General features: G+C 48.8%; 1 protein-coding gene across 1 annotated transcript in view; it reads left to right on the top strand.

Annotated features, from left to right (window-relative positions):
- slc15a2 (solute carrier family 15 member 2) overlaps positions 1 to 12,809 on the top strand; it is an 83,106-nt gene that overhangs the window by 60,748 nt on the left and 9,549 nt on the right. The window contains exons 16-20 of the mRNA XM_052021001.1: positions 424 to 549; positions 3,847 to 4,011; positions 5,533 to 5,579; positions 5,664 to 5,774; positions 11,539 to 11,635. Coding sequence (XP_051876961.1) covers positions 424 to 549; positions 3,847 to 4,011; positions 5,533 to 5,579; positions 5,664 to 5,774; positions 11,539 to 11,635 — 546 coding nt within the window. The remainder of the gene's footprint in view (positions 1 to 423; positions 550 to 3,846; positions 4,012 to 5,532; positions 5,580 to 5,663; positions 5,775 to 11,538; positions 11,636 to 12,809) is intronic.

The following is a 12,809-nucleotide window of genomic DNA, read 5'->3' as shown; positions in this document are numbered from 1 at the left end:
GCTGCTTTTGTCTCCGGCAACACACACAACGCTGGAGGAACTCAGCGAGTCAGGCAGCATCTGTGGAGGGAAATGGACAATCAATGTTTCAGGACTAGACGCTTCTTCTAGACTGAAACATAGAGTCCAGATGAAGGGTCTCAACCTGAATCGTTGACTGTTTATTTTCCTCCATGGATGCTGCCTGACCTGCTGAGTTCCTCCAGCGTTTCGTGTGTTGCTCCAGATTCCAGCATCTGCAGCCTCCTGTGTCTCGTTCATCATCTTCCCAGTTCTGTTGAAGGACCTTCAACATGAAGTATTGACTCTTGTTTCTCTTCCCTCAGATGCTGCCTGACCTGCTGAATATTTCCCGCATTTTCTGTTTTTGTTTCCACATTCTGGACTAACTTTAACCATTCTTGATATCGTTTTGCTTTTCAGAACACTCTGGATCCTGAGCCTGGTGTTAAAGAAAGCTATGTTCAGTTCCTAAACCTGGCCAATAAAAATGTTAGCGTCAATCTCCAAGGACAAAGTGGCTTTCCTACCACCATGGAACCCTTTCAGGTAACAGTTTTGTCTAATCGTGGAAGAAACTCTAAGCCAGTGGGGAGCTTCTAACTTGAGCGTGAAGGGTCATCGTCATACAGCATTGGAAACAGGTCCTTTGGCCCATCTTGTCCATGGTGCCCACCAAGCTAGTCCCATTTGCCCGCATTCATCCATATCCCTCTGAACCTTTTCTATCCACATACCTGTCCAAATGTCTTTTAAACGTTGGCATTGTACCTGCCACGACCACTTCCTCTGGCAGTTCATTCCATGTCCTCACCACCCTCTGGGTAAAGAAGTTGCCCCTCAGGTTCCTATTAAATCTTTCCCCTCTCACCCTAATCCTATGCCCTCTAGTTCTTGATTCCCCAACCCCGTAAACATTAGCAGGGACATAATTCCTGACCACCAGTTATCTCTCGGTCATTATCACTGAAATAAAGATTATAGATTGGGTCACTGCTAACCACTGCTTGTGGGATCTTGGTGTCAGTATTTCCCATTAGAACACCGACTACAATTCAATGGCTGCAAAGAGATACGGGATTTCCTGAAGTCATGTGATATCATTCTTTTATGTTGGGATTTCACAGGAAGGTAGGCACAGAGAAAGAGTGCAAGTCCTGCATTTGTATAGCACCTTGCTTACAACAACAGTGACAGAAGCCATTCAGTCCATCGTATTCATGCCAGCTCCAATTAGTCCCATTACTCCATTCCTCATTTCTTTACAAACTTTGAAAAATTTTATTTATACAGCACGGTAACAGGCCCTTCTGGCCCAACGAGCCCGTGCCGCCCAATTACACCCACGTTACCCTACTAACCAGTACATCTTTGGAAAGTGGGAGGAAATCGGAGGACCTGGAGGAAACCCACGCAGTCACGGGGGAGAACGTACAAACTCCCCGCAGACAGCGGCGGAAATTGAACCCTCATTGCTGGCGCTGTAATAGCGTTACGCTAACTGCTACACCACCGTGTCGCCCCCATTCCCTGCAATCCTGCAACATTTTCTCTCACCTCCCCATCAACTGCCCTTTGATTCTTTACCATACACCTAAACAGGGAGCAATTTACAGCAGCCAGTTAACCTATGCTCTCAGGATGTGGGAGGAAACTGGGGTGTCCAGGAGAAACCCAGACAGTCACAAGGAGACAGCCACATAGCCTTCTATTTTTCTAGCATTCATGTGTCTATCTAAGAGTCTCTTAAATGTCCCCAATGTATCTGCCCCCACAACCTCCGCCAGCAGTGCGTTCCACGCACCCACCACTCTCTGTAAAAAAAAACTTAGCCCGGACATCCCCCTTATATCTTCCTCCAATCACCTTAAAATTATGCCCCCTAATGTTAGCCATTTTTGCCCTGGGATAAAGTTTCTGACTGTCCACTCGATCTATGCCTCTTATCATCTTGTACACCTCTATCAAGTCACCTCTCATCCTCCTCCTCTTCAAAGAGAGAAGCCCTCGCTCACTCAACCTATCCTCATAAGACATGCTCTCCAATCCAGGCAGTATCCTGGTAAATCTTCTCTGCACCCTCTCTAAAGCTTCCACATCCTTCCTATAATGAGGCGACCAGAACTGAACACAATACTCCAAGTGTGGTCTGACCAGAGTTCTATAGAGCTGCAACATCACCTCGCAGTTCTTGAATTGAATCCCCTGATTAATGAAGGTCAACACACCATATGCCTTCTTAACAACCCTATCGACCTACGTGGCAACCTTGACGGATCTATGGATGTGGACCCCAAGATCCCTCTGTTCCTCTGCACTGCTGGGAGTCCTGCCATTAACCTTGTATTCTGCCTTCAAATTCGATCTTCCAAAGTGCATCACTTCACACTTCCGGGTTGAACATCTTTTCCCCTCTGCCCTCCCCACCTCCCTTATTCGGTTCCATGCTCTACCTTCCTCTCCTATCAGATTCCACCGTCACCTCCCCCTAACACCTCCCAGTCACTATCTCCACCCTTCCCTCCTCCACCAGCCTATCTCCCCTCCTGGATCCACCCATCACCTGCCAGCTCTTGCTCCACCCCTTCCCTCCACCTCTTTATACCGGCTACCTCCCCCTTTGGTCCAGATGAACGGTCTTGACCTGAAACGTCGACTGTCCACTTCCCTCCACAGATGCTGCCTGACCCGCTGAGTTCCCCCAGCACTTTGTGCATCACAATGTATCTGGTTGTTGACGATGTGCCCTGTCATCACTGTCCATCCATCAGGCACTTGCACCAACCATGGACTTCAACTCGTTGATAACTCTGTGCTTCCTGGGTTAACGCACACTGGCTCTCATTGACCAATCACCCACTCTGCTCATGTGCTTACAGTGTTTCTTCACAATGGGTCCATTTTGAATTGATAATCCTATCAGATCGACCAGCCTCCCACCCTTATCCCCAAAATTTCTTAAAGTCCTACAACCATCTCACATCACTGGTCTCTTCCAGCTCTGGTCCCTCATTTTGCAACCTTTGTTTCATCCATCTGGCTTCTTAGCTGTGGAATTCCCTCCATAATTGGTTTATTACTTATACCAAAGCTTTGTGTACATGCCATCCAGACAGCTCAGTCCATACATAAGTACATTGAGGTAGTACAAAAGGAAGAGCAAAGACAGAATGCAGAATAAAGTGTTACAGTTACAGAGAAAGTGCAGTGCAGACAGGTAATAATGTGCAAGGCAATGTCAAGGTAAGTTGAGAGATCAAGATTTTGTCTTCATCATGTTCAAGGGTTTTATAACAACAGGATAGAAGCCGTCCTTGAGTCTGGTGGTATGTGTTCTCAAGCTTTTGTATCTTATGCCCAATGGTGAGAGGGGTCCTTGATTATGTTGGCTGCTTTCCCAAGGCAGTGGGAAGTGTAGTCCATGGAGGAGAACCAATCAAGTTTTTAGTCTGCTAACATCTCCTTGCATGTAGATTATCTGCTTCTGCTTGGAAGTCTTATTGTGATTTTATAGGGTTTCAGTGAGAACCACACCTGGAGTCTAGATGAAGGGTCTCAGCCCAAAACATTGACTGTCCATTTCCTTCCATAGATGCTGCCTGACCCGCTGAGTTCCTCCAGCATTTTGTTGTTGCTCCAGATTCCAACACCTGCAGAATCTCTTGGGTCTCCTGGAGTGTTGTATTCAGTTTTGGTGTACTCACCAAAGATGAAGGCCATAGAGGGAACGCAGCAAAGATTCATAATTTGCCTTGGGATATTTAACAATGTGAAAATTTCTATGTACATCGAAGTTTTATTATATCATCATGCCGTTAAAAAATCTGATCACCTTTTCTGTGTCAGGATCCAGATCATTATATCAAGTTACAGCTCGATTCTAAAAATCAATCCTTCAGTTTTGACTTGACCTATGAAGGCAAGACCACAGCTTGTCATCAAACTGTCAGTGAAACTGCTGCATACAGCATTCTGCTCTATACAGAGAGTACAAACCTGCATTGCAAATTGGTAGGTATTAACCAGTACCCAGAACTTTTACACTTTAGGTGAATTAGACTAGCCTCACTGTGAATGTTGTAAGAGTTAGTGCAACTCAGTGACTGGACGATGGAAATCACACTTTCTCTCTCAAAAGGCAATCGTTGCTCAGTTTCTCAGACACAGTGCCATGCTGGGAACCAGGGAGCTGCAATTCATGGCAACACCACTGGAGGGCGGACTGATACAATTTACCATGAAATGGGGCGCAATTCTCCACGCTGGCACCTGGGGGCGGAGTTACTCCTCGGTTGCATTGCCCACACATTGGATGGGTGAATGGGTCTTGCTCTGACTGGCAAGTGGTGTGCCACTGGGGTCAGGGCGGGGGTCTCATCGTTTACAGCTAACATACATGGACCAAGGCGACAAAGGGAGTGTTGCTCAATTTGCTGATGATGGGAGAGAGTCAATGTATGAGAGAGAGAGGGAGAGTGTGCGTGAGAGAGAAAGTGTGAGAGTCTGAGAGGGTCAGATTGTGTGAGAGGGTCAGTGTGTGTACACGTTTGAGGGAAGGAGTTTGGGTGTGAGAGGGAGAGTCAGTATGTGTGTGTAAGGGAGGGAGCATCAGTGTGTGTCAGAGAGGGAGGCTGTGTCGATGTGTGCGAGAGGGCAGGAAAGTCGTGTGTGTGAGGGAGAGTGTGTGTGAATGTATGTGAGTGTGTAAGGGTGAGTGAGTCAGTGTGTGGGGGGGAGGGGGGAGAGGGGGTGTGTGAGGGAGGGGGGAGAGGGGGTGTGTGAGAGGGAGGGGGGAGGGTGTGTGAGAGGGAGGGGGAGGGGGTGTGGGGGAAGAGGGTGTGTGAGGGGGAGAGGGGGTGTGTGAGGGGGAGAGGCAGGGAGAGGGTGTGTGAGGGGGGGGGGGAGGGTGTGTGATGGGGAGAGGGACGGACAGGGTATGTGTGTGAGGGAGGGAGTGTGTGAGGGGGAGAGGGACGGACAGGGTATCTGTGTGAGGGAGGGAGGGAGTGTGTGAGGGGGAGAGGGACGGACAGGGTATCTGTGTGAGGGAGGGAGGGAGTGTGTGAGGGAGGGAGGGAGTGTGTGAGGGGGAGAGGGACGGACAGGGTATGTGTGTGAGGGGGAGAGGGTGTGTGAGGGGGAGAGGGTGTGTGAGGGGGAGAGGGAGGGAGAGGGTATGTGAGGGGAAAGGGAGAGAGAGGGTGAGTGAGGGGGAGGGAGAGGGTGTGTGTGAGAGTGTGTGTGAGGGGGAGAGGGAGTGTGTGGGGGGAGAGGGAGTGTGTGAGGGCAGAGGGAGGGAGAGGGTGTGTGTGAGGGGGAGGGAGAGGGTGTGTGTGAGGGGAGAGGGTGTGTGTGAGGGGAGAGGGAGTGTGAGGGGAGGAGGAGTGTCAGTGTGTTTATATGAGGGGCAGGGAGAGTTGGTGTGTGTTGGGAGGAAGAGGGTGGAGGGATGTTCGGGCTACAAAGTGTGAAGTATAAATACTATTCCTGTCATCCCCAAACTCCTGGTAATTCTCCTGCCTTTGAACCCAGCTGGAAGATGAGAAGTCCAAGCCAGAGGAGGGGAAAGCCACCTTGAGGTAGGACACAGACCTGTTGATCCCCTCAAGTCTCTTTCTTGCCTGCAAACAGCTTCCTGCTCAAGGCCTGGTTTCTATCCACAGGATCGTAAATGCACACAGCAAAGATTTAAACTTCACGCTTGAAAACAAGAAATTTGAGACTGTGAGCGCAAACTACAGCAGCTCTGCGTACAAAGTGGTGTTGCGAGGACAGTAAGTGGAGGTTTGCCCCTGAGCTCGTTTGCCACAACACAAGGCTGAGAAGCCACCGTTTTTGGGGACAGGACATCCGGTATTGCACCCAGCAGCTATCCCTCTCGTGGATCCATCACCAAACCTCCAGATCAGCACTGGTATGCAGAAGCAAAATACTGCAGATACTGGAAATCTGGAATATGAACAGCAAAGGCTGTAAACAGTCAGCAGGTCAGGCAGCATCTGGGGGAGAACGAAACATTGACATCTCAGGTGGGTGATCCTGTACCATAACATAGAACAGTACAGCACAGGAACAGGCCCTTTGGCCCACAATGTCTGTGCCAAACACAATGCCAAATTAAGCTAAACCTGTGTACTGGCAATGTGGTCTATATCCCTCCATTCCCTGCCTGTTCCGTGTCTGTCTAAACCTTTCCCAAACACCACTATCGTGTCTGCTTCCCGGGGAGGAGTTGGGAATAGATAACCCCAAAGCACAGCTTTAGATCACCAATCTGTTGTGGGATCTATCTGTGCTTCACTTTTCCCATCACCACCATCTTACCTTCACCACTTTTATTTAGCGTCTTTTCCTAACCATCTCTGAAAAGGTTTCCACTCACAGGGAGTTTGAAACCTGGGGCAAAATTAAAGGCATTCAGTCACAAATCCAGAAGATCAGATTTCTTTATTAGTCACATGTACATCGAAACACACAGTGAAATGTATCTTCTGCGTAGAGTGTTCTGGGGGCAGCCCGCAAGTGCCGCCACGCTTCCGGTGCCAACATAGCATGCCCACAACTTCCTAACCCGTATGTCTTTGGAATGTGGGAGGAAACCACAGCACCCGGAGAAAATCCATGCAGACACGGGGAGAACGTACAACCTCCTTACAGACAGTGTCCGGAATTGAACCCGGGTCTCTGGTGCTGCAATAGCATTGCGCTAACTTCTACACCATGCCAGAATGTGGTTGGAATCGGAATCAGGGGACTGAGGTGTGACCTTATAGAGGCGTACAAAATCATGAGGGGCATAGATAGGGTGAATGCACACAGTCCTTTTTCCCAGGGCTGGGGAATCAAGGACTAGAGGACGCAGGTTTAAGGTGAGAAAGGAGAGATTTAATAGGAACATGAGGGGCAACTTATTCACCCAGAGGGTGGTCCGTACATGGAACGAGCTGCCAGAGGAAGTGGTTGACGCAGGTACATTAACAACATTCAAAAGGTACTTGGATAGGAAAGGGATTTGGGCCAAACGCTGGCAAATGGAACTAGCTTAGATGGCAATCTTGGCTGGCATGGACCAGTTGGGCTGAAGGGCCTGTTTCCATGCCTATGACTCTATGACTCGATGAACTCAGAAGGACAAGGTGCAGGTGAGGTGTGCAGCAGGTATGTTCAGAAGAAGGGAGGTGCCAGGAGGAAGGAAGGAGACTCATGGAGTAATTGGGCCGTGGCTTATGGCGTCATAGAGTCCTACAGCAGGGAAACAGGCCATTCAGCCCACCATGTCTATGCCAACCAGTGGGCTCCTATTCGTATTAGTCCCATCTTCCCGCACTTGGCCCAGACCCTTTTATGCCTGGGCTGTTCACGGGCTTGTCCAGACACTTCTCAAATGCTATCAGTGACTCTGCTTCCACCCCTCTCTCAGGCAGGAACTCACCACTCTCTAGGTGACAAAAGTCCCCCTCAGATCCCCACTAAACCTCCTACCCCTGACACTAAATCGGTGACTTTCAGTTTTATCTCTGTGCTCGATGTTGCTCTTGGTGTCCTCTGAGGTGAGTCATTCAGAAAACCCAAACAATAAAACATGGAACAGTACAGCACAGGACCAGACCCTTTGGCCCACCGTGACTGCTGACCATGATACCAATGCAAACTAACCCCCTGCACGTGATCCGTGTCCCTCTAACCCCTGCCTGTTCATGTGCAGGTCTAAATTCCTTTGAAATGTTGCTATCTTCTCTGCTTTCAATGTCCCAACTCTTCAAGGTAATGGGGAGCAATAAAAGCAGCCATCAACTCAACACTCCTGCAGCAAGATAAGATAAGATATCTTTATTAGTCACATGTACATTGAAACACACAGTGAAATGCATCTTTTTGCGTAGAGTGTTCTGGGGGCAGCCCACAAGTGTTGCCACGCTTCCGGCGCCAACATAACATGCCCACAACTTCCTAACCCGTACATCTTTGGAATGTGGGAGGAAACCGGAGCACCCGGAGAGAACCCACACAGACATGGGGAGAACGTACAAACTCCTTACAGACAGTGGCCCGGAATTGAACCCGGGTCACTGGCGCTGTAATAGCATTACACTAACCGTGACACTCCAGATCTGGAGGTTTAGTAAAGGAGGTTCACGATCCGTATTCGTACTGAAAATCAAGATCCAGCGAGCTTTTGCCCTTCTGCTCCGCAGGAGGTTTCTGTCCTCCTGTTCGTAAATGAAGCTATGCGGTGGGGGAACTTGTACCTCGGTTTAGGAGTGAGCCATGGTTCGGACTGGGACCTCCAAAAAGTCAGGGGGCAATACCAACCCCAGGAACTCGACCAAACAATCCACTGGGGTAGTGAACATAAGAAACAGGAGGAGGAGGAGGCCATCCGGCCCGTTGAGCCTGCTCTGTCACTCAATAAGATCATGGCTGATCTGGCCGTGGACTCAGACCCACCTACCTGCCTTTTCCCCATAACCCTTAATTCCCCTACTATGCAAAAACCTATCTAACTGTGTCTTAAATATATTTAATGAGGTAGCCTCTACTGCTTCCCTGGGCAGAGAATTCCACAGATTCACCACTCTCTAGGGAAAGCAGTTTCTCCTCATCTCCGTCCTAAATCTATTCCCCCGAATCTTGAGGCCATGTCCCCTAGTTCTAGTCTCAGCTACCCGTGGAAACAACCTGACGATGCTGGAGGAACTCAGCAGGCCAGGCAGCATCCGTGGAGAAAAGCAGGCGGTCAACGTTTTGGGTCAGACCGCCTGCTTTTCTCCACGGATGCTGCCTGGCCTGCTGAGTTCCTCCAGCATCATCGTGTTTTTCATCTAGATTCCAGCATCTGCAGTCCTTTGTTTCTCTAGTGGAAACAACCTTCCTGCCTCTATCTTATCTCTCCCTTTTATAATTTTCTATAATATCCCCTCTCATTCTTCTGAATTCCAGCAAGTATAGTCCCAGGTGACTCAATCTCTCCTCATAGGCTAACCCCCCTCATCTCCAGAATTAACCTGGAGCCCTCTCTACACCACCTCCAAAGCCAGTATATCTTTCCTCAAGTAAGGAGACCAGAACTGCAGGCAGTACTCCAGGTACAGTGACAGTGAGGACACACTGTCCTGTCAACAGCTCTGTCTTTTGGATGGGTCATTAAACAAAAGCTCTACCCATGGTGCAGTGTCAAGAAAGAGCAGGCGTGGAGTTACTCCTCTGTCTTCGTCCCATCAACACAACTGTTATCTTAGAGTCAAAAAAGAAACCGCAGATGCTGGAAATCCAAAATAAAAACAGAAAAAGCTGGAAACACTCAGCAGGTCAGGCAGCATCTGTGGGGAGAGAAGTAGTTAATGACCCTGCAGAAGAGATAAAGTTAGTCTACATATCAGAGAAGGTGGGGGAGGGCAATTGGTGGGGGTGGGGGGGAGGATGTTGGTAAAAGGGTGAAATGACAGAGCCAGTCGGTGGACAGTTGAGCTCCTTCGTCAGTGTAACATGATGCAAATGTTGGGAAATCCAGATAAGGTTGTCCCAATGGGTCACACTACACAACGTCGCCCAGATTTGGTAAATTGGTTTATTATTGTCCCATGTAGTGAAGTGCAGGGAAAAACTTTGGTTTCTGTTCCATCCATACAGATCACTTCATCATATCAAAATATATGGGGTTTCCTCCCGGTGCTCCGGTTTCCTCCCACATTCCAAAGACGTATGGGTTAGGAAGTTGTGGGCGTGCTATGTTGGCGCCGGAAGCGTGGCAACACTTACGGGCTGCCCCCAGAACGCTCTGCGCAAAAGATGCGTTTCACTGTGTGTTTCAATGTACATGTGACTAATAAAAATATCTTATCTAGTACAAGGAAAAACAATAACAGAATGCAGAATAAAGTGTTACAGTTACAGACAGAGTACAATACAGGCAGACAATAAGGTGCAAGGGCCATGATGAGTAGATTGTGAGGTCAAGACTTCATCAATTCATACATTCAATAGTCTTAGAACATAGAACACCACAGCACAGTACAGTCCCTTTGGCTCACGATGTGTGCTGACATTTTATCCTGCTCTAAGATCTATCTAACCCTTCCCTCCCACATACCCCTCCATTTCTCTATCATTCATGTGCCTATCTAAGTGTCCCTTAAATGTCCCTAATGTATCTGCCCCCACAACCTCTGCCACCAGTGCATTCCACACACCCGCCACTCTCTGTGTAAAAAAAAACTTACCCCTGACATCCCCCTTATACCTTCCTCCAATCACCTTAAAATTACGTCCCCTTGCGTTAGCCATTGTCACCCTGGGAGAAAGTATCTGACTGTCCACTCAATCTATGCCTCTTATCATCTTGTACACCTCTATCAAGTCACCTCTAATCTTCCTCCACTCCAAAGAGAAAAGCCCTAGCTCGCTCAACCTATCCTCATAAGACCTGCTCCCCAATCCAGGCAACATCTTGGTAAATCTCCTCTGCATCCTCTCTAAAGCTTCCACATCCATCCAATAATGAGGTGACCAGAACTGAACACAGTGGGATAGAAGCTGTCCTCAAGCCTGGTGGTACGTGCTTTCAGGCTTTTCTATCTCTTGCCCGATGGGAAAGGGAAGAAGAGAGAATGTCTGGGGTGGGAGGGTAGACTTCACAACTTCAGCAACACATTATCCCTGTGATTCATCTTGGAGTGTTTCTATACAGCAGCATCATGGAATCATAGAAACATACATCACAGAAATGGGCCCTTGCAACCCACCTTGACCATGCTAACTATGATGCCTGTCTATGCTATGCCCATTTGTCTGCATTAGGCTTATGTATCCCTGAATCCCGCTGCACCTATCCTATCCCCCGCTGCACCTATCCTATCCAAGTGTCTGTCCAAATGCATTTTAAGCGTTGTAATTGTACCTGCCTCCACCAGCTCCTCGTTCCAAGTATTCACCACCTCTGAAAAACTTATCCCTCAGATCTCCTTTAAATTTTCTCCCCTCTCGCCTTAAACCAAATGCCCTCTAGTTCTGGACTCCCCTTCCCTGGAAAAATACTCTGACCACCTATACTATCTATGAAGAAGGGTCCTGACCCGAGACGTTGACCTGGCCTGCTGAGTTCCTCCAGCATCATCATGTTTTTCATCTAGATTCCAGCATCTGCAGTCCTTTGTTTCTCTTTCTCTGTCTATGCCCCTCATGATTTTATAAGCTCACCTGTCAGCCTGCTACGTTCCAGGGAGAATGACCCCAGCCTGTCCAATCTCTCCTGACTACAGCCCTGCATTCCAGTCCCCATCCTGGTGAATCTCCTTGGCAGTCTCTCTGTCGCAGTTGGAGGCTTGGTGAGGAGCATGGGCACTGAGGTAGAATGGCCTCTTTCTGTGACATTGTCCTCCTTGGGTGTGGGAGATGGTATCGGAGTGACCTGGGTGAGTAGGTGCAGTGCACCGTGTTGATGGTCCACACTGCAGCCACTGTGCCCCAGTGGCTTTTCTTCCTGGATGGCGTCTGAATTCCCAGACCTGTACTCATTGCCAATATTCTTTGTCCACACAGCTACCAGGGGATGTGCGAGATTGGTACAATGAAATATGATGTGGATTTGGGACTGTTGGATTTTGGCGCAGCGTACACCGTTGTTGTGGACGTTGTAGTAAGTGAGACCTCAATATCAAAAACTACGACAATCCGCTATCCAATCATTTGGAAATGCCGATGGTTTGGCGTCTGGCTCACCAGATGACGTTTGCACTTTCCACTCACCAGGGGTTCCGGCTCCAGCGCTCCCCGATCACTGGTTCCCACACTCCCCTTCCACTCACTGGGTCCCAGGTTCCATCACCACCCAACCATTCATTGGATCCCTGGTTCCACTGATCCCTGATCAGAATCAGATCTTTTATCACTGACTTATATGACGGGAAATTTGTTGTTTTGTGCCACCAATACAGTGCAAAGGCATAAAATTTATTACATTACAAAAATAAATAAATAGTGCAAGAAAAAAGGGAACATCGAGGTAGTGTTCATGGGGCTCCCACTCACTGGGGTCCTGGTTCCCTCGCTCCCTTCCCACTCTGCAGGGCCCCGGTTCTGATGCTCCCCTCTGCCACGGGGCCCCAGTTCCAACTCTCACTTTAAACCCACCCGGTTCTGTTGGAACTCTCCCTTCAAATTCACCTGGTTCAGTTTCCCACATGTCCTTGAAACTTAATGTTAATCTTTTTACAAAGTGAATTACAAAATAATATTCGATAGTCTGGAAACTTATCGGGTCCAGTATCCCCAAGTGTGCCCTATTAACAGTGTTTTACCCTGTGCCTTTTTATAATCTCACTTACATGATGTCGATATCTGTGGCAAGGCCAGCACTTATTGCCCATCCCTAGTTGCCCTCGGGCAGGTGATGGTGAAGCACTTTCTTGAACTGCTGCAGTCCTTCTGGTGAAGGTGCTCCTGCAGTGCAGTTGGGGAGGGAGTTCCAGGAATTGGACCCAGCGACGATGAGGAATGGCACTTTTTTTCCAAATCAGGGTGGTGTGTGACTCGGAGGGGAACCTGTAGGTGGTGGTTGTCCCTTGTGCTTGCTGCTTTTGTCTTCCTAGGGTGTGGGAGATGGTGTTGGAATGACCTGGGTGAGTAGGTGCAGTGCACCATGTCGATGGTCCACACTGCAGCCACTGTGCCCCAGTGACTTTTCTTCCCAGATGGCGTCGAGCTTTCTGTGTGCTTTTCAAAATGCACTCATCCAGGCAAATATTAACAGCACACAGTAGCTGCAGCCTCACCAGTATCCTGTACTGCAGAGAGCTGTGGACACAGCCCAG

The sequence above is a fragment of the Pristis pectinata genome, chromosome 1 (assembly GCF_009764475.1).
Source record: "Pristis pectinata isolate sPriPec2 chromosome 1, sPriPec2.1.pri, whole genome shotgun sequence".
Taxonomy (NCBI): Eukaryota; Metazoa; Chordata; class Chondrichthyes; order Rhinopristiformes; family Pristidae; genus Pristis; species Pristis pectinata.
This window is presented reverse-complemented; position numbering and strand designations above follow the sequence as displayed.